Below are 22859 nucleotides of genomic sequence, written 5' to 3' on the forward strand. Positions count from 1 at the left end.
CTGAAATCTTCGCATAATTTCATTTTCAGTACCCAATGTCTTGTTGCCAAGAAGTTAAATTGCAGCCTGTCTATAGATGCCTTTACTTTTCAGGGATCAATTTTTTCGTTCGATAAATGTGCAATTCTTGCATCAGAGTAACTATTTATTCAGCATTTATCAGCATGCATTATGATGATTAAAGCATTTTTGATAGCAGCCATATATGACATAAAGCTTTGAGAAAAGTCATTTAAATGTTTAATTCATCTTTTGGTGCAAATGATTTTTAAGCGGCTCAAAAATTTTTTAGATTTTCTTTTATCGAGATGCAACACAAAGTAGACCCTTCTGGCCCTTTGAGCCTTTCTTAGCTTGGAAATTAAATGTTACTTTATTTCTGAAAATCCATTAATTTATTTTGAAATAAATACATAAAATACCTTGAATAAAATGGAAAAGGAATGAATTATTATTTTCTGGTATAATTTCAAGTCCTACTTTTAATCAATCTTTGCAAGCTGAGCATTTTTTCCAGAGTTGCACACTGAGAATAATTTTTCCTGTTTTTAATCAACAGTTACTTGCCATTAATTGGACAGGACTAACAAATCTTCTGGATATCCCTGGCTTGAAGTAAGTGCAAAACCCTTTGAGGTATTTCCTCAGGCTTCAACACTGTCTTGTTGGGCCAGCTTACAAATTTAAACCTGACAAGCACTGAGGTCATTTTATTTGCTGTAATAGTGTTTTACAATTAATCTTGAGTTGCATGTAGGAGAAAAAGTACAGAACAGCTGGAGCATTGAAACTTTGAGCACCCTCCAGAGATTTTGCATACTAATTATGGAAATATACTGTATGTCTACATGAGAATAAATCTCTGATGGTACAAAACAATAAACTGCTACGGGTCAGGCAGCATCTGCGGAGGCAGAGTTCAGCATTTCTTGAAACTTTGTTTCTTTGCAGGGTGCTATCAGTTTAGGTTGAAAGGGTGATTGGGCTCTGTGCACATTATCTGTCACATAGAAATCAAGTACAGAATGGACCAGGCCATTTATCTCATCCATGGTGGCGTGTTTGCTCCATAGCACCTTTCTGTCACACTCTCATTTGTTTTTGTTCTTTCTCCTAAACTTACCTAATTTGCCCTAAGTCGTGCTGATGAAGCTTGCCTGAATTCTCATTGACCGCACATCTGAGTTTCTCGGAAAATTTCCTATGTTACTTTATATTTTCCAATGTTTATGGTGCTTAATTTTACAACCCTATGGAGCGAAGGCGTCTTTCTACATTATTGGGTGAAAACTCTGGAACTCACTGCAGCTACATAGAACCGTAGAACATTACAGCACAGAAACAGGCCTTTTGGCCCTTCTTGGCTGTGCCGAACCATTTTTCTGCCTAGTCCCACTGTCAGCCTGGTGAATCCATGCTAATCACAATATCCATCCAGCTAATCGCAATTTCCCGTGTTTGGTGGAAATCTCTCCACGTACCTGTCCAAGTACTTCTATCACTTCCTCTGGTAGCTTGTTCCATATATCCACCACCCCGACATGAAGAAGATTCCCCTCATCCCTTTTAAATCTTTCCCCTCTCATCTTAAATCTCTGCTTTTAGTTTTGGCCTCCCTTACCCTGGGGAAAAGACTGTTACTTTCCTCCTTATCCATAGATCTCATAATCTTAAATATTTCTGTGAGGCCACCCTTCATTCTCGTACATTCCAGGGAATAAAGATCTAGCCTGGCCAACTCCCTCCTATAACTTGGACCCTCGAGACCTGGCAACATCCTTCTCTGCATTCTTTCGAGTTCAACCACAAATTTCCTGAAGCCGGGTAATCAAAACTGTACACGGTACTCCAAGTGCACCCTCGCTAACTACTAGTACAACTGTGATTTAGTGTCCCAGTGCCTACATTTGGTACCCTGATTGACGAAGATCATCATGCTAAATGCTTTTGTCACCACCCTGTTTACCTGTAATGCCTCTTACAACAAACTATGTGCTTATACTCCTAAGACCCTCTGTTACATTACACTCCTTGGTGCCCTACCATTCATAGTATAAGTCCCATGCTGGTTTGTCATTCCAAGATACATCAGCTCATACTTGCCTGTACTAAAGTCCATTTTCCACTCCTTGGCCCACTTCCCAAAATAGATAGATAGATAGATACTTTATTCATCCCCATGGGGAAATTCAACTTTTTTTCCAATGTCCCATACATAATAGGTAAGACCCCCTTATAATCCACAATGACCTCCTTCACTATCAACAACATCTCCTAATTTCATGTCATCTACAGCCTTCTTAGTCATAGTTTTTAATCCTTTGAGGAATTGAATAAGATTAGAATTGTTCATGAAATCCATATTAACAATATTAATTTTTACAAGAGTAATGTCTGATTGCCAAGCAGTTGTGTAGTAATTTTGGGGAAGAATGGCAATGTTTCTGTGTTAAGTTGCAAATTTTTTGTTAACCTTTTAGAATTTTCTTGATGTGCTCCCTGCTTGAAGTAATTATTTGGTAATATTGGATTGGAATAAATGCTGTTTTCAATCCAAGACTGCTTTGTTCACTGGTCTGTTTATTACACATTTGATCAATTTGAAAAATAACTGTCAAAATTAGTTGCAGGTTGTCTAATTAATCACAATGATAATATTGTAGTCTGCTAAATATTAAATACTATTAAAGTAATAAAATGGCATGCCTTGTGTAGGCTGAGGAAAATTCCTCAATTATCTATTCTGTCTTTATAACAAACTAAGTTTCTAAACTCTAATTTATCCAAAGAATCATATTTTGACAAATTCCACTACTTTTAATGTACAAATAAAAATAAACATCTTTTCAGAGAACATTAATTTGTGAAACACAAAATGATTAAGTAGTTCTGTTTAATGTTGGATTTTCTAGTTTACAGTAGGAGCATTAAGAGGGTGGAATTTGACCACAAGGAGAGCCTTAGTTGCTTAATTTGTTTCCCTGAATTCAGTTCTATATTGTGGAAGATTTGACTGAAGTTTGTCATTTTTTGACATCTTTTCTCTTTTGTATTTTCTGCATGTACTGTCATAATTATGTCAGGTCATTGTTATAAGCATTTGTCCCCTCTACCTTTACTGTGCACATCAAATGTGATACTGAACAGAATCAATTTTTGATATGTTTCTTAAAGAGTAAATACGTGGTTGCATGGAACATCAGAAGCAAATTCAGGAAAAAAAATCTTTCTTGCACAAAAAGTTGTGTTCATTAGGTGATAGATTATATCAGTATATATTTAGGAGAAAGCTGAGAGGAAGACTTTGCATGGAAGGTTTTTATGGGTGTGACAGACATGTATGGGTGTGTATTTTCTGCTTGGGAATTTGCTGTGTGTTTTTGTGATCAAATAAACTACACTTCCTTTCACCCATTCCTCCAAATGAAAAAAAGTTGTACACAGAAGAGATTTAAAACAGAAAAGGATCAGGTCATTCTCATGTTGAAGCCAAAATGGCCTCAGGTGTTCCCAATGTCTTGTTCATACAGCTTCCTCACTATTAGTACTTCACAAGATACCGAATATAACCAGTTTTTTCAGTTTGTGCAAAGAGAAAGTGCTTGGGTAAGAAAAATATGCAGCACTTACAGCCACACCCTAAGATCACAACACATGTTCTTTATCACTAATAATGCTACAATTCTACAAATCTATCAGATATAACTATGTATCCTGCTATTATATCACTGTGTACATGTGACTGCAGTTCTTCTTGTTTCTTTCAAGCTTGTCAATTTAGCTGCATGTGCTTTGTGGTTCATGAGGTAAAGTCTCCCACATTGTTTATCAAGACCTTGATTCTGAACCCTTTGACCAGCCAACTGCATTCCACTCCCCCAGAAGGAAAATTAGTAAGCTGGTTTGTTTACAAACTTTTTACACAATAGGCATTGGAAATCTCTGGTGGTTTCTGGGTCAATTTAAATCTCAAGGCTAAGATGAGTAGGTTATTGCTAACTATGGGTATTATGCAACGTGGGTCAAAATTAGGTTGATCATAAGGATTTTTCATTAATAAACTGAAAGCAGTTTTATATTGATCTTTCCTGAACTACTACTCCTCAACCAATAAGGCATTATCTAGAAACTTGCCCCTCATATTTTCCTCCATTTTATTTGAACAAATCCAAAGTATGCATCAATCAGCAAACCTTTAGCCATATTATGGTGTTAAAGAGGCTAAAGCATTAACTGGAATTGAAGAAATAGCACAACTAAGATACTGAACAAAAATATTATCTGCCGGGTTATAACCGAAGTGGATAACTTAACTCAACTTGACTGCCCACAACCTATGGACTCACTTTCAAGGACTCTTCATCTTATGTTCTCAATATTTATTGCTCGCTTGCTTGCTTATTTATTTACTTGCTTGCTTGGTTGCAAGTTTATGTTTTTTACATACTGATTGAACACCAAAGTTGGTGCAGTCTTTCATTAATTCTATTATGGTTATTATTCTATTCTGGATTTATTAAGTATACCCACAAGAAAATACATCTCAGGGTTGTTTTTAGTGACATACATTTACTTCGAACTTTTAATAAATGGCTGCTTCAAAACTAGATGTTTTGAACATCTAATTTGGATATGACCCAAATGAACTTCTAAACAGTTGAATGATCTGCCTGTGTTTCAATGAAGTCATCAATAAGAAGTAGTTGTGATGTGGCATCACTCAGATATGTAAAGCTTGCAAATGTAAGCTTAATTCAGTGAAGCTCAAAGAAGAGCATGTATTAGTACATGCAGAATACTGCAAAATATATGTAGTACTTCCAAAGATAATGGTTTTGGCAATGTTAGGGTTACCATATGGTTTCCATTTCAACAGTTACCAGAAAAGTGAAACATGAACACAAGGGATGTGCAAATGCCAAAAATCCAGAGTAACACATGGTGCTGGAGGAACTCAGCATCTATGGAAATGAATAAATAGTTGACGTTTTGAGCCAAGACCCTTCATCAGGACCTGAAAAATGAAGCGTGGTTTTGATGCACCCAGTTTTGAAGTAGCCAAAATCCTTCCTAAATTGCTTCTTCTCAACCATAAGCCATCTAGAACCTTGCAGCATATATTTCCTCCTTTTTATTTTTCAGTTATATATAATATTTTTTGTTAATCCTTTTAATTGTAGTGTGATAGTTCATCTGCTTCTCAGAGTGCTTATGCTTTGGCTTCCCTTAACGTTGTGTTATGGCTACCAAATTCACAATGCTATCAACTGCACTGCTACAGTACTGTACACTTGATGGTGATGTATACTTTGAGTGTTTGTGAATCAGTGTGGAATTATTCCTAAAATACTGACTCAAAAGTCATTAGTCATCCTTGGCTAATTTACCTTGCACAAGCTTTTAACGATAATTTCATTTTCAGAGTAGTTTATTCCCATGAGACAGACTCTGCTGCAAACAGCATTGTCACGCAATGGAAATGACTGGAAATGTTGATTTAGAACTGTGTTCAGCTGTCTGGCTTTTTTAAAAATCAACCTTAACCTTAAAGAACCCAGTCAAATAGTTGTAAGTTTTTACCATTCTGTACCTTTATACCTGAAGGAATGGGTGTGGTAGAACAATAATTGACCACTGCCTTCAGTTTTTAAAGTATCTTTCAATAGTTAAAGGATTGATAAAATACTTGTTCTGGTGAAGAATAGATTGAGTGAGAAACAGTATATTTAATCTCTATTGCCCTCTGCTGGACAATCTGTGGAAGGTCTCACTTTATTTCTGGTGAACTGGTGAAATTACAACAAAGTAGTATTAGATAGATAGATAGATAGATAGATACTTTATTCATCCCCATGGGGAAATTCAACTTTTTTTTCCAATGTCCCATACACTTGTTGTAGCAAAACTAATTACATACAATACTTAACTCAGTAAAAAATATGATATGCATCTAAATCACTATCTCAAAAAGCATTAATAATAGCTTTTAAAAAGTTCTTAAGTCCTGGCGGTAGAATTGTAAAGCCTAATGGCATTGGGGAGTATTGACCTCTTCATCCTGTCTGAGGAGCATTGTATCGATAGTAACCTGTCGCTGAAACTGCTTCTCTGTCTCTGGATGGTGCTATGTAGAGGATGTTCAGAGTTATCCATAATTGACCGTAGCCTACTCAGCGCCCTTCGCTCAGCTACCAATGTTAAACTCTCCAGTACTTTGTCCACGACAGAGCCCGCCTTCCTTACCAGCTTATTAAGACGTGAGGCGTCCCTCTTCTTAATGCTTCCTCCCCAACACGCCACCACAAAGAAGAGGGCGCTCTCCACAACTGACCTATAGAACATCTGCAGCATCTCACTACAGACATTGAATGACGCCAACCTTCTTAGGAAGTACAGTCGACTCTGTGCCTTCCTGCACAAGGCATCTGTGTTGGCAGTCCAGTCTAGCTTCTCGTCTAACTGTACTCCCAGATACTTGTAGGTCTTAACCTGCTCCACACATTCTCCATTAATGATCACTGGCTCCATATGAGGCCTAGATCTCCTAAAGTCCACCACCATCTCCTTGGTCTTGGTGATATTGAGACGCAGGTAGTTTGAGTTGCACCATATCACAAAGTCCTGTATCAGTTTCCTATACTCCTCCTCCTGTCCATTCCTGACACACCCCACTATGGCCGTGTCATCAGCGAACTTCTGCACATGGCAGCCACGACCAACCTATTTCTGTTCTAAGCCTACATATAAAAGTATACTACAGATTGAGAATCCCTTATCCAAAACTCCAAAATCAGTAAACCTCCAAAATCTGTCATATGGCATAAATGGAAAATTCCACAAGGTTCTGGTTAGGTTCCCAGGTGATACACAGGTGCACCACAGACAGTTCTGAGAAGTGACCTCACATATATAGTGAACAGAAGTTAATGAAAAATAGAAAAACACTGCATAAAGTGAAAAATAAATATCTCAGTTGTGTACTGAAAGTGGATTCGTCAGCATTGGAGTGAACATATGCCACTTAACTGATCATGAAGCAAGCAAAGATTTATCATGACAAACTGAAACTTGAGGGTAATTGTAATATTCAGCAGGTAGGTTGCAAAACATTAATGCACAGCATTAGATTTTTAAAGATTTGTGGTGATAAAGCATCTGCTGATCACTAAGCAGCAGAGAAATCAATTCATGAGTTTGCCAAGATCATTGGCAAACTCATGATTTGAGAGTTAGGGGGCAAAGTTGAGGACATGATTTGAGAGTTGGGCAAAAGTTTAAGGGTAACACGAGGGGGAATTTCTTTACTCAGAGAGTGGTAGCTGTGTGGAATGAGCTTCCAGTAGAAGTGGTTGAGGCAGGTTTGGTATTGTCATTTAAAGTAAAATTGGATAGGTATATGGATAGGAAAGGAATGGAGGGTTATGGGCTGAGTGCGGGCCAGTGGGACTAGTTGAGTGTAAGCATCGGCACGGACTAGAAGGGCCGAGATGGCCTGTTTCCATGCTGTAATTGTTATACGGTTATATTGCTGATGAAAATCTAACATGCTGAATGACTACATCAGTACATATGTGTGATCAACTAGTGTACAATAAAGACTGCTTACCAGTAGCACATAAATTCAGAGTTGGAAATGACCGCGAATCCAAGCTACCTCATTATATATTCCAAAATTTGAAACACTTCCAGCCCCAAGCATTTCAGATAAGGGGTACAGAACCTGTAGTAGAATGCAGGCAGGTTGGCACTGCCTCCAAATCCTTAAGAAATTTATGATATCTGGTTGCAGCTTAAAATATGCCATACAGCATCATAGGTTAGTAGCAATTAGAGGTCAGAACCTCTCTTGGTAGTTGGCATTTAGTTTAATTTTGTAAAGCACAGAGAGTTGAATCTGCGCAATAGGCCAAACTATTTTATTGCCAGAATTGCACACAAATTTCCTACAACGTTGAGCAACATTGGTGGTGTCAGATGCCTTCATATGTACCATTGATTTTACTACATTGATATTCTACAGATATGGGATGTTTGTATTATAGAAGGAACTTATATTAATGTATTGACTCATTGCTTTTTGAATTTGTTAGCATTGTTCACTTTCCAGGATCTGGAATTAATACTTAACAACATTTTCCATCCTCCTCCCTTAAATGTCTACGTTTTTGCTTTTAAAAGTAAACATTAAAGATTAATCTTTGGTGTTTTTTGTGGTAGAAAGAATGTATGTTTTTGGGTTGCTCATTTTTAGGATGATTGACCAGATGGGGTATGTTAATGCTATCTGATCTATTCATTTAAAAACCAACTGAATTAGCTAGGTACTAAACATTTCAATTTATATTGCATCTTACTGTTAGCTTGTTTATTTTTTGGTAATTAAAGTTCAAAGTAAGCTTATTATAGAAGAGTGTACATATCACCATAGATTAATTTTCTTGCAGGCATGCATTCACAGTAGTACAAAAAAAACAGTCAATAAAAAAGCTAAACGTAAACACTGACAAATAACCAATGTGTAAAAGAAGACAGATTATACAAAGACAAAAAAAGGAAATAATAAATAAGTAAATAATGAGAACATGAGTTGTAGAATCTTTGAAAGTGAGTCGAATCAGTTCGGTGTTGAGGTGAGTTATCCACAGTGGTTCAGGAGCGTGATGGTTGAAGAGCAATAACTGTTCCTGAACCCAGTGGTGTGGGACCTAAGGCCCCTGTACCACTTTCCTGATAGCAGCAGTGAGAAGAGCATGGCCTGGGTGGTGTGGGTCCTTGATGATGGATGCTGCTTTCTTGTAATAGCAATCCTTTGTAGATGAGCTTGATGGAATTAATATCCTGTAGCAGTCCTTACAGCAGATTGATTACAAATATATAAAAGATAGAGGTATGTTTATATCATTTATTTTGCATTGGATCAGTCTAACTAAATTGATCAATATCTCTTCTGGAATGTACATTCTAATTACATGGGCAGAGACCAAGGTTATGTGGCCAGAACAACCAGGTGGAAATTTTTTGTTTCAATTTCCAGGTTGAAAGTGCAAAGGTTAAACAAATAATGAAAGCAAGATGTTGCAAATACTACAAATACAAAATAAAGATAGGAAATGGCACTGGACGAGAGAACAGAGTTAAGCGTTCAAGTTGTATCTCTAGTGGAGTGTGGATTTCATTTGCACAGATGAAGATTTTTCTTAATGCACATGATAAGTTTGAGTTGTCTCCAGATGGCTTAATCATATTCATGTCTTTTTTTTAACCTTCAGTGGATTGTCAGATACAATTATCCTTGATATAATTTCCAACTATCTGGTGCTGCCAAATCGTATCTCTGTGCCACTTGTGAGTGAGGTGCAGTTGACTCAGCTGCGGTTTCCTGTACCAAAAGTAAGTTCTAGTATGCTAACTGCCCAAGTACTGATTTTTGTTTTTTTTTTGCATTTAGCTTAAATTGAAATATTTAATTAAAATTATACTGGTAACATTTCAGCTTGAGTAGTTGTTTACAAACAAGCCTGTAGTTGATTAACTTTTAGCAGGGCAATGGGATTATGTGTGTTTCTTTGGCAAAAAGGAATGGCATAGAACTGATAGACCAATGACTTTCCATAGAGAAATATTTAAGAAAGCTAATATTATATGCATAAGCTTATGGGCAGTATTGTGTTGAAGAACATTTGTAGTGTCATAAGAGGAACTTATCTTCTGATTTTCTAACAGGAAGCTATAATGGAGCCCCCACAGCATTCATTAAAGGCTCTGGTCATTAAAAGTTCATTAAAGGTTCTGGTCAAGAAAAAGAAGGCATATATGCAGGGCATCTAGGTCCGACTCGAGTAGCAACAGTACTCTCAATGGATACAATTAAATATTTCTGTTACAGCTAAAATGCACAACTGCTTCTAAGGTCAGTACAATCAACAAAGATGTCTTAATTCGTTTAAACAAACTATCACTGCTTAAAACCGATGGAAGCAACAGAGTCTGTGGTTGGAAGGGCCCTTGGAGAAAGCATGGGTGAAGATCAGGATTACAAGTGCGTTTAAGGAAACTCCCTATTCCGACGGTCTTGCTGGCAAGCATGCAGTCTGTGGTGAATAAAACTGATGATCTCAGAGCTAGGGTGCTGAATCAGAGGGTCCGTTAGGACCGCGTGTGTCCTTTGTTTCACAGGATCCTGGTCAACCCCTTCCGTACCGGATGCAGCGATTCAGATCGACAAGTTTACTATACATTGTCAGGATTGATCTATAGAGTCTCTCAAAAGCAGAGGTGGAGGAGTATGCCTCATGATCAACTCTTCTTGCTGCACAAATATATCAGTGCTGTCCCAATCCTGCTCACCAGACCTGGAATATCTAGCAGTAAAGTGCCATCCTTCTTACTTACCACGGGAGTTCTCTGGGGTCATTCTGGTTGCAGTTTACATTCCACCTCAGGCCAATGCCAAGCAGGCTTTAGATGATCTGAGCAATGGGATCAACATGCATGAAACAACGCACCCTAATACCTTCACCATCGGTTTGGGAGATTTTAACAAGGCCAGTCTGAACCAAATCACTAAGCAATTATCATCAACAGATAACTTGTAATACCAGAAGAAACAACGCACTGGACCATTGTTACACCACCATCGAGAATGCCTACCGTGATATTCCATGCCCTCACTTTGGGAAGTCTGATCACCTAGCTGTACTTCTACTCCCTGAGTATAGGCAGAGACTGAAGACTGCAGCACCAGTAGTGATGACCAAGAAGGTTTGGACAAGGGGAAGTACATGAGCACCTACAGGACTGCTTTGAATCGGTGGACTGGACTGTTTTCAGGAATTCATCTTCGAACCTGGATGATTATGCTGCAGTTGTTACCAACTTCATTAAAACCCGTGTGGATGAGTGTGTGCCTACAAAGACTTGCTGTACATTTCCAAACCAAAAGCCGTGGATGAACCAGGAGGTATGTCATTTGCTGAAGGCTAGATCTGTGGTATTCAAGTCTGGCAACCCAGGCCTGTACCAGAAAACCAAGTATGATTTGCAGAGGGCTATTTCAAGGGCGAAGGGACAATTTCGAACGAGTTTGGAGGCGATATCAGGTACATGACAACTCTGGCAGGGATTACAAGACATTACTTCCTACAAAGCGAAACCCAATAGTATGAATGGCAGCGATGCTTCACTACCAGATGAGCTCAACACCTTTTATGCCCGCTTTGAAAGGGAAACACAACTACAACTGTGAAGATCCGTGCTGCACTTGATGACCCTGTGACCTCTGTCACAGAATCCGATGTTAGACTGTCTTTAAAGAGAGTGAACCCTTGCAAGGCAGAAGGTCCCAATGGAGTACCTGGTAAGGTTCTGAAAATCTGCACCAAACAACTAACGGAAGTTGTTGGACATTTTCAACTTCTTACTGCTATGGGGAGAAGTTCCCACTTGCTTCAGAAAGCCAACAATTATACCAGTGGCAAAGAAGAATAATGTGGGCTACCTTAACAACTATCACCTGGCAGCACTCACATTGACAGTGATGAAATGCTTTGAGAGGTTGCTTATGACTAGACTGAACTCCTGCCTCAGCAAGGACCCGGACCCATTGCAATTTGCCTATCGTCACAAAAAGTCAACAGCGGACGCAATCTCAGTGGCTCTTCACACGGCTTTAGTCCACCTAGACAACAGAAGCACCTACGTCAGCATGCTGTTCATCGACTTTAACTCAGCATTTAATACCGTCATTCCCACAATCCTGATTGAGAAGTTGCAGAACCTGGGCCTCTGTACTTCCCTCTGTAATTGGATCCTCAACTTCCTAACCGGAAGACCACAGTCTGTGCGGATTGGTGATAGCATATTCTCTTCACTGATGATCAACACTGGTGCACCTCAGGGGTGTGTGCTTAGCCCACTGCTCTACTCTCTGTATACACATGACTGTGTGGCTAGGCATAGCTCAAATACCATCTATAAATTTGCTGATGATACAACCATTGTTGGTAGAATCTCAAGTGGTGACAAGAGGGCGTACAAGAGTGAGATATGCCAACTAGTGGAATGGTGCTGCAGCAACAACCTGGCACTCAACGTCAGTAAGACGAAAGAGCTGATTGTGGACTTCAGGAAGGGTAAGTCGAAGGAAGACAAATCAATCCTCATAGAGGGATCAGAAGTGGAGAGAGTGAACAGCTTCAAGTTCCTGGGTGTCAAGATCTCTGAGGATCTAACCTGGTCCCTACACATTGATGTAGTCATAAAGAAGGCAACACAGTGGTTATACTTTATCAGGAGTTTGAAGAGATTTGGCATGTCAACAAATACACTCAAAAACTTACATAGTTGTGCAGTGGAAAGCATTCTGACAGGCTGCATCACTGTCTGGTATGGAGGGGCTACTGCACAGGACCGAAAGAAGCTGCAGAAGGTTGTAAATCTAGTCAGGTCCATCTTGTGCACTGGTGTACAAAGTACCTAGGACATCTTTAGGGAGTGGTGTCTCAGAAAGGCAGCATCCATTATTGAAGGCATCCAGCACCCAGGCCATGCCCTTTTCTCACTGTTACCATCAGGTAGGAGATACAGAAGCCTGAAGCCACACACTCAGCGATTCAGGAACAGCTTCTTCCCCTCTGCCGTCTGATTCCTGAATTGACTTTGAAGATTTGGACACTACCTCACTTTTTTTAGTATACAGTATTTCTGTTTTTGCACTGTTTTTAATAATCTATTCAATATACATAATTGATTTACTTGTTTATTTATTATTATGGTTTTTTTTCTTTCTCTGCTAGATTATGTGTTATATTGAACTGCTGCTGTTAAGTTAACAAATTTCACGTCACATGCTGGTGATAATTAACCTGATTTTGATTCTGACATTGGGTTTAGGAGGTCAGAGATGAGTGAGTTCCTTGATAAGTATAAAAAGTCGAAGAATACTACTAGGAGGGAAATCAGGAAGGCAAAGAGAAAGTATAAGATAGATCTTGCAGGTAAAATTAAGTAAAATCCCAAGAGATTCTGTAACCACGTTAAGAGTAAAAGGATGGCTAGTGAGAGCATAGGTTCCCTTAGAGATCACAGGGCTGCCTGTAGAAGGTGGATGAGATTTTTAATGAATGTTTCTCTTCTATTTACTGAAGAGAAAAACATGTTTGCTCAAGTGATGAGGGAATTAAGTAGAGATGTTTCAGAGCATATTCATATTACCACGAAGATATTTGAATGCTTACAGCACATTAAGGTAGATAAATCCCCAGGCTTAACTGAGTGCATCCTCAGACATAGTGGGAGGCTAGAGGAGAAATCGTGGAGGTCCTTGCAAAGATATCTGCTTGATTGTTACTGGTAGTACTGGTACTGGTAGTTAATGTTTCATTGTTTAAGAATAGTAGCAAGTAGAACCCCAGAAACTATAGGTTGGTTAGGCTGATATCATTGGTGGGGAAGTTACTGGTGAGAATTCTGAGGGACAGAATCTACCAGCTTTTGGATAGTCAGCATCACTTTTTGGGTGGAAAGGCATCCTTGACAACCTTTTAGAGTGTATTGAAGAGGTAATCTAAAAGATAGATGAGAGTAGGGTAGTGGATGTTCTCTGTTGGGACTTTTGCAAGGCCTTTAACAAGATCCTGCATATTGGACTGGTCTGGAAGCTGAAGTCCCATAGAATCCAGGGAGAGCTAGTTAGGTAGGTTAAAATTGGCTTAGAGGTAGGAAGCAGAAGGTTGTTTCTCACAGTGGATTAGGTGACTAGTGGTGTACCACAGAGGTCAGTGTTGTGAATTATTATTTATACAAATGATTTTGATGCAAATGTACAAGGCTTAATCAGTAAATTAGTAGGTGACACAAAATTAGGACGTGTTGTTTATAGCAAAGAAGGTTATTTTTCAGCTACGTGGGGATCTTGGTCAGTTAGGGATGTGAGCTGATGAGTGGCAAATGGACTTGTATACAGTTAAGTGTAAGGTAATGCATTTTGGAAAGTCAAACCAGCTTTGGACCTACAGTATACTATGAATAATTGGGCACTAGGGAACGTAATGGAAAAGAAGGACAAGTACAAGTGCATAACTCATTGAAAGCATTGTCGCACAGACGGTGGTGCGAAAGGTGTTTAGCACAGCGGCAAGTCAGGGCCTTTAGTATAGGATTTAGGACAGCATGTTGCAGTTGTATAAGTCTATGGTCAAGCCACACTTTGGGTACTGTGTACAGTTCTGATCGCCTGTTAGAAGAAAGATGTGGTTGAACTGAAGAGGGCAGAAAAGATTTACGAGGATATTGCCAGGATGAGAAGGCCTGAGTTACAGGGAGAAGGTGGATGGGAACGGTCTTTCCCCAAGTCAGGAAGTCCAAACCGAGTGGGCATAGATTTCAGGTGAGAGGGGTAACCTTTTCATGCGGAGTGTGGTGAATATATGGAAGGAACAGCCAGTGGAAGTCATTGAGACAGATACAACAGAATCATTGAAAAAGTACTTGGAGGGGTGCAACTTAGAGGGATAAATGTAGGAAATTTGGGATTAGTTTGTGGGCACCATAGTCAGCATGGACTTGTTAGGCTGAAATGACCGTTTATAATTCTAAACCCAATTTTTACATCTCTCTGGTTATAGGTATTGGTGGACTATACTACAGCTGTCATAAAAGCTTGTGTAATAGTTAAAGTATGGAAGCTTGACCAGACATCTCTGCTTGGTCTCTTTTCCCTCCATAAATGATTCTTATAGTTGTTATATTCAGTTTAGTTGTTTTACATTATGACTGATGCTGTTTGAGAACTATAAATGAAGTTACTAACGTAATCAATCCTCATCTAATTCTGCTGATTATGTCAGATGATGGATTTTATTTATTTCCATTTACTCTTTTCTTTTTCATAGGGGTTTCTAAGAATATACTTCATTGAAGCTCAAGATCTGATGTGGAAGGACACATATATGAAAGGACTTGCAAAAGGAAAATCTGACCCTTATGGCATTGTTCGTATTGGTAACCAGATGTTCCAAAGCAAAACTATCAAGGAAAATCTGAATCCAAAGTGGAATGAAGTTTATGAGGTAGTTATAGTTTGACTATGAATCTGTACTAGTTCTATATGCAAGTAGGGCAAGTTGGATCATTATACTGGCTCCTGAATTCCATGGACACTTGCCCAGGTCATTCAATGCTGAGATTGTTTTAAGAGGCCATTCGAAGCTGCTTTAAGCTGGAGTATGTTTCAGTTACATTGAACATAGAACAGTATAGGAAAAGCACAGGAACAGACCCTTTGAACCACAATGTTGTGCTGAACCAAATAAATTGGCCAATCGAAGTAATCCCTTATGCCTACATAAAATCCATATTCTTTTCTTATTCATGTATCAATCTAGAAGTCTCTTAAAAATGTAATATTTCTGCCTCTACCATTACCCCAGGCAGTGCAGAGTATAAAAATAAATGCAATTTGCCCCTTGCATCTTCTTTGAAATTACTCCTTCTCGCCTTAAGTGCATAACCTCTGGTGTTAGACATTCTGGCTCTGGGGAGAAAAGATACTGTCGACTCTATCTATGCCTCTCATAATCTCCCCCTCTGTGATCCCAGCTCTTTACTTCACCCCTTCCCCCACTTAATTTCAGTTATCATCTTGTGCTTCCTCCTCCTCCTCTCCCTTCTAACTGACTCCTCATCTTCTTTTCTCTGCCTGATAGTCGACTGTGCTCTTTTCTATAGATGCTGCCTGGCTTGCTGAGTTCCTCCAGCATTTTGTGTGTGTTGCTCTCATAAACTTATAATCTCTATCTTATCTCCCCTCAGACTTTGCTGCTCCAGAGAACACAACCCAAGTTTGCCCAACCTCTCTAACTCACACAGTATCCTGGTAAAACCTCTTCTCCACCCTCTCCAAAACCTCAACATGCTTCCTTTAATAGGGCAGCCAGGGCTGTATGCAGTGCTCCAGATGGCCCTAACTATACTTTTAATAAAGCTGCAAGATAATTCCCTGACTCTTGAACTCATGCCTCAACTGATAAAGACCAGCATGTCATATGCCTTCTGAACCACTGACTAATAAAGGCAAGCATGCCATATGCCTTCTAGTTACCATACTTTGGTATGTTTTGTGAAAGCAGGTTACCGGTACTTTTTTAATTGAAATTGACTTGCATATAAAAACACAATAATAGTTAATCTTGAAATGCTTTTAAAATCTCAAGTTAAAATTTTGAATGACAATATTGAACTGCTATCTAAATCAACTAATGAAACTATTATATACTTAGCTTAATTATGTAGGAAGTATACATTTTTTAAAAATTCCTACCTCCTCCCATAAATGCTGAGTTCTGCCAGCATTTTGTGTTTTTATTTATTTCCAGCATCTGCAGATTCACTCGTGTTTCCTAGCTGAGAGTTTGCTGGATTAATTTCAGTTCATTTCCAATATTTTAAATTGTATTTTGGTTTAGTTGACCTGCATGGTTCAGTAAAACTATTTTTAAAATCAGCCCATCTGCACACTCTCATTGTTCTGGCAACTTTGGGTTCCTCCTAGCAGCTCTGTTCAACACAGCAGATATTCCTGTTAGATGCTCCAATGGCTTTCATTGATAGTTCTCTCCATTCCTCTTTAGAACGTAGTGGATGTTTCTTCATAGGCACCAATGCAAGACTCAGTAAAACAGGTCCTGGATTTTTTTTGCTGGTCTGAAATATTCCAGTTATGTACATGGAGCTACCAGTGTGAATGTTCCTCTTTCAGATACATGGCTTTCCAACCCCGAGCAGAGATGCTAATTTTGGTTTCCTGCAAAATTCAGCTCATTTGTTTTTTCATAATAATTCACTTGGCTTCATCTTTTAGCTGTTTTAGTCAGTTGGGTTCTGCTAATTGAAAATTTAATATTTTCATAATTTATAAGTGTTATAAATAGTAATAATATTCTTCACAGTGAGGGGATCTGTTTTGCTTGGGCAGTACAATCATGTTGAATAGCTTGGACTCATTTGGTAGCTTAAAGCTGAGCTTCCATGAGGGCCTGTGAACCATCAGCAGAAGCAGTAATTTACACCACCATACCTTGTAACCTCAAAAATCTGGTTTAATGAGGAGTGCCGAAGGATCACAAATGTGGACTTGTGGTGATTTCTCAATGAGTACCGAAAAATTAGAGCAATGGGCTAAGCATGCATGGTTGAGATGTTCCTGTGTTGTTTCTCATCGAGAATTATCAGTCCACACTGACTGTGGTCTCACAATAGGAAGTCAGGGATCTAGTTGCAGAAAGAGGTACCGAGGCTCACATTTTGAAGCTTGGTCACTAGTACGGAGGGAATGGTAGTGTTAAAATACTGAGCTATAATTGATAAGTAGCAGCCTGTCATACATTATGTTGTACTGTCGTCTAGGTGCTCCAAAGCAGAGTGAAGAGCCAGTGAGATTATTTCTGCTGTGGACTTGTTGTGGCAGTCGGTGAATTGCAGCAGGTCAGAGGCAACCTATCAGTCCTCTGTTGATATGTCATCTAATCCCAGGAATTAAGCAAACACGAGGAAATCTGCAGATGCTGGAAATTCAAGCAACACACACAGAATGCTGGTGGAATGTAGCAGGCCAGACAGCATCTATAGGAAGAAGCACAGTCGACGTTCCGGGCCGAGACCCTTTGTCAGGACTAACTGAAAGAAGAGATAGAAAGAGATTTGAAAGTTGGAGTGGGAGGGGAGATCTGAAATGATAGGAGAAGACAGGAGGGGGAGGGGTGAAGCTAAGAGCTGGAAAGTTGATTGGCAAAAGGGATACAAAGCTGGAGAAGGGAAAGGATCATGGGATGGGAGGCCTAGGGAGAAAGAAAGGGGGAGGGGAGCACCAGAGGGAGATGGAGAGCAGGAAAGGAGTGATTGTGAGAGGGGCAGAGAGAGGGGGAAAAAAGGAGGGCGGAAATAAATAAATAAATAAATGATGGGGTAGAAAGGGGAGGAGGGGCATTAACGGAAGTTAGAGAAATCAGTGTTCACGCCATCAGGTTGGAGGCTACCCAGATGGAATACAAGGTGTTGTTCCTCCAACCTGAGTGTGGCTTCATCTTGACGGTAGGAACAACACTTTATATTCCATCTGGGTAGCCTCCAACCTGATGGCATGAACATTGATTTCTCTAACTTCCGTTAATGCCCCTCCTTCCCTTTTTACCCCATCCCTTATTTATTTATTTATTTATTTATTTGCCCCTCCTTTTTTTTCTCTCTGCCCCTCTCACAATCACTCTGCCTGCTCTCCATCTTCCTCTGGTGCTCCCCTCCCTCTTTCTTTCTCCCTAGGCCTCCCGTCCCCTGATCCATTCCCTTCTCCAGCTGTGTATCCCTTTCACCAATCACCTTTCCAGCTCTTAGCTTCACCCCTCCCCCTCCTGTCTTCTATCATTTCAGATTTCCCCTTCCCCTCCTACTTTCAAATCTCTTACTAACTTTTCTTTCAGTTCGTCCTGACGAAGGGTCTCGGCCCGAAACGTCGACAGTGCTTCTCCCTATAGACGCTGCTGGCCTGCTGCGTTCCACCAGCATTTTGTGTGTGTTCCCAGGAATTAAGCCTTGTTTTGAACTGCCTCCAGTGTTACATTATCCTTTCAAGAACTGCAATGGTTCAAGAAGGTGGCTGATAATCAGCACCTTACCAACTTTATCAGTTAGATGATGCAGCATTTGTGCTGCTGTTGTGCATCTCCAGCAATCCCAAGTTGATCCTGACCTATACTGTCAGTATGGAGTTCGTATGTTCACCCTGTGACCGTATGGATCTCCTCCCAGTGTGATGGATTTTTCCAATAACCAAAGATGTGTTGAATGATTAGTTTTCTGTTATAAGTAACATCCAGAATTGCAGGGTGTTAATGGGCATTTGAGATTGGATTTTTCAGGTTGATTGGCTGAATAGCCTCCAGTATCATGACAAAATGAGTTTTAAATCAGTGCATAGATGCTTCATTCAAAAATATCATACGAGGACTATTTTCATTATTTATTCTGTAAAACTGCGACCTAATTTTGTCACATATAACTTAAGTTTTGTTTAAATATTTTCTGTTCAAAGGCATTGATCTATGAAAGTCCTGGCCAGTTACTTGAGATTGAACTCTTTGATGAAGATCCAGACAAAGATGATTTCCTTGGCAGGTAAAAAATGAAAATTTTTGTATTATATTGATGATAAACTGATGAGCACATATTAAGAAAAGATAAAATGTTGTACCATTTGTTGCACAAATTGCTGAATTTGTCCTGTTGTTTATGATCTTTTGCTGTCTGCTGTGTTGCATTCTCTGTGGCCTGTTCCCTTTAAACATTTCACCTTCGACCCTCAACCTATGTCCTGTAGTTGCAGTCTCACCTAATCTCAATGGAAAAAACCTGCTTGCTTTTGGCCTATCTATACCTCCCATAATTTTAGATAGATAAAGAGATAGATAGATACTTTATTGATCCCAAAGGGAATTACAGTGTCACAGTAACATTACAAGTGCATAGTTAAAAATATTAGAAGAGAATTAGAATAATAAAAATAAGTTACCACAAACAATCTAGCAGGAGGGGCTCATCGGCTATAGATTGACTCATTACAGAGCCTAATGGCCGAGGATAAGCATCTCTTATCAAAGCCTCCCTCAATTTTCTATGTCCTAGGGGAAAAAGTCCTAACCTATTCAACCTTACCCTATAACTCAAATTCTGGGCCAATGTCCTCGTCAATTTTCTCTTTTGATCTTATTTACATCTTTCTTGCAGGTAGGTGACCAAAACTGCACAAAATACTCCAAATTAGGCCTCACCAATGTCTTAAATAATTTCAACATATCATCCCAACTCCTGTACTCAGTACATTGATTTATGAAGGTCAATGTGCCAAAAGCTTTCTTTATGAACCGATCTACCTATGACTCCATTTTCAAGGAATTATGGATCTGTATTCCCAGATCTGTCTTCTACCACACTCCATGGTGCCCTACACAGATTGGTCCTTCCAAAGTGCCACACCTCACACTTGTCTGCATTAAATTCCATCTGGTCCATATCCCACTACAGACTGTGATATTCTTCCCCACATCCCCTACTGTGGCGTCATCTGCAAATTTGCTGATCCAGTTTACCACATTATCATACAGATCACTGATATAGATGACAAACAACAATGGACCCAGCACTGACCCCTGCAGCATACCATTAGCTACAGGCCTCCAATCAGAGAGGCAATCATCTGGTACCACTCTCTGGCTTCTTCCATGAAGCCAATGTCTAATCTCTCCCAAGTAAACACAAATGCAAAAAATTCATTTAAGATCTCCCCCAACTTTTTTGGCTCTACACATAGATTAACATTCTGATCTTCCAGAGGACCAATTTTGACCCTTACTATCCTTTTCCTCAATATATCTGTAGAAGCCCGTAGGATTCTCCTTCACCTTGCTTGCAAGAGCAACCTCATGCTTTCTTCTGGCTCTCCTGATTTCCTGAAGCGTTCACTTGTATATCTTATATTCATCAAGTACCTCATTTGTTCATATTTATCTATACCTGCTATGCATCTCAATTATTTTTCTTAACCAGGGCCTCATCTCTTAAAAGCCAAGGTTTCTTAAAGCTGTTATTGTTACCTTTTATTCTGACAGGAACGTGCAAATACTACTCAAAATGTCACTTTTGAAGGCTTCCCACTTTCTGGTACCATCAAAACTGGCCTTTCTCCAATTGAGATTCTTAACCTGAGGACCAGAGCTACCTTTTTCCAAAATTACCTTGAAAGTAATGGCAACATGATCACTAATGCAAAGTGTTCCCCCACAAACTTCTGTCACTTGCCCTGTCTCATTCCCTAATAGGAGATCTAGTATCACACTCTCCCTAACTGGAACTTCCATATACTGATTAAGGAAACTTTATTGAACACATTTTACAAAATCTTTTCCATCCAGCCTTTTTACAACATGGCAGTCAGTCCCAGTCAATATATGGAAAGTTAAAATCATCTACTATGACAACCTTATGTTTCTTGCAACAATCTACAATTTCTCCACAAATTTGCTTCTCTAAATCCTCGGGACTGCTGGGTGGTCTCTGATATAATCCTATTAATGTGGTCATATCTTTCTTATTCCAAATGAGAAAATCTGCAGATGCTGGAAATCCAAGCAACATAAAATACTGGAGGAATTCAGCAAGCTAGGCAGCATCTATGGAAAAGTATAGTTGACATTTCAGGCCGAGACCCTAAGTGGAGGAAGGGGAATTATGAGGCTATCAGGCAGGAAATAGGAAGCTTAAATTGGGAACAGATATTCTCAGGGAAAAGTACGGAAGAAATGTGCCAAATGTTTTGGGGATATTTGTGTAGAGTTCTGCATAGGTACGTTCCAATGAGACAGGGAAGTTATGGTAGGGTACAGGAACCGTGGTGTACAAAGGCCAAGAAGAAAAGAAAAGCTTACAAAAAGTTCAAAGAGCTGGATAATGTTGGAGATCTAGAAGATTATAAGGCTAACAGAAAAAAGCTTAAAATGGAAATTAGGAGAGCCAGAAGGCCTTGGTGGGCAGGATTAAGGAAAACCGCAAGACATTCTACAAGTCTGTGAATAGCAAGAGGATAAGATGTGAAAGAATAGGACCTATCAAGTGTGACAGTGGGAAAGTGTGTATGAAACCAGAGGAAATAGCAGAGGTACTTTACTTCAGTATTCACTGTGGAAAAGGATCTTGGTGATTGTAGTGATGACTTGCAGCAGACTGAAAAGCTTGAGCTTTCTTGATATTAAAAAAGAGGTTGTGCTGGAGCTTTTGGAAAGCATCAAGTTGGATAAGTTGCCGGGACCGGATAAGATGTACCCCAGGCTACTGTGGGAGGTGAGGGAGCAGATTGCTGAGCCTCTGGCGATGATCTTTTAATCATCATTGGGGACAGGAGAGGTTCCAGAGGATTGGAGGGTTGCGGATGTTGTTCCTTTATTCAAGAAAGTGAGTAGAGATAGCCCAGGAAATTATAGACTAGTGAGTCTTACTTCAGTGGTTGGTAAGTTGATGGAGAAGATCCTGAGAGGCAGGATTTATGAAGATTTGGAGAGGTATAATATGATTAGGAATAGTCAGCATGGCTTTGTCAAGGGCAGGTCGTGCCTTACGAGCCTGATTGAATTTTTTGAGGATGTGACTAAACACAGTGATGAAGGAAGAGTAGTAGATGTAGTGTATATGGATTTCAGCAAGGCATTTGATAAGGTACCCCATGCAAGGCTTATTGAGAAAGTAAGGAGGCATGGGATCCAAGGGGACATTGCCTGGTGGATCCAGAACTGGCTTGCACACAAGGCAAAGAATGGTAGTAGACGGGTCATATTCTGCATGGAGGTCTATGACCAGTGGTGTGCCTCAGGAATCTGTTCTGGGACCCTTACTCTTCGTGATTTTTATAAATGACCTGGCTGAGGAAGTGGAGGGATGGGTTAGTAAGTTTGCTGGTGACAAAGACCCTATCGTATGGGGGTGTTGTGGATAGTGTGGAGGGCTGTCAGAGGTTACAGCAGGACATTGATAGGAGGACAGAGAAGTGGCAGATGGAGTTCAACCCAGTTAAGTGTGAAGTGGTTCATTTTGGTAGGTCAAATATGATGGCAGAATATAGTATTAATGGTAAGACTCTTGGCAGTGTGGAGGAGCAGAGGAATCTTGGGGTCCGAGTCCATAGGGCGCTCAAAGCAGCTGCACAGGTTGACTCTGTGGTTAAGAAGGCATACGGTGTATTGGCCTTCATTATTCATGCAATTGAATTTAGGAGCCAAGAGGTAATGTTGCAGCTATATAGGACCCTGGTCAGACCCCAC

General features: G+C 39.7%; 1 protein-coding gene across 5 annotated transcripts in view; it reads left to right on the plus strand.

Annotated features, from left to right (window-relative positions):
- The window catches only part of esyt2b (extended synaptotagmin-like protein 2b), a 214596-nt gene that overhangs the window by 145842 nt on the left and 45895 nt on the right, over nucleotides 1-22859 (plus strand). For all 5 annotated transcript variants that reach the window (XM_073054866.1, XM_073054867.1, XM_073054869.1 and 2 more), the window contains exons 7-10: nucleotides 560-615; nucleotides 9270-9390; nucleotides 14892-15068; nucleotides 19085-19167. In XM_073054866.1, coding sequence (XP_072910967.1) covers nucleotides 560-615; nucleotides 9270-9390; nucleotides 14892-15068; nucleotides 19085-19167 — 437 coding nt within the window. The remainder of the gene's footprint in view (nucleotides 1-559; nucleotides 616-9269; nucleotides 9391-14891; nucleotides 15069-19084; nucleotides 19168-22859) is intronic.

Source organism: Hemitrygon akajei, chromosome 8 (assembly GCF_048418815.1).
Source record: "Hemitrygon akajei chromosome 8, sHemAka1.3, whole genome shotgun sequence".
NCBI classification, from domain to species: Eukaryota; Metazoa; Chordata; class Chondrichthyes; order Myliobatiformes; family Dasyatidae; genus Hemitrygon; species Hemitrygon akajei.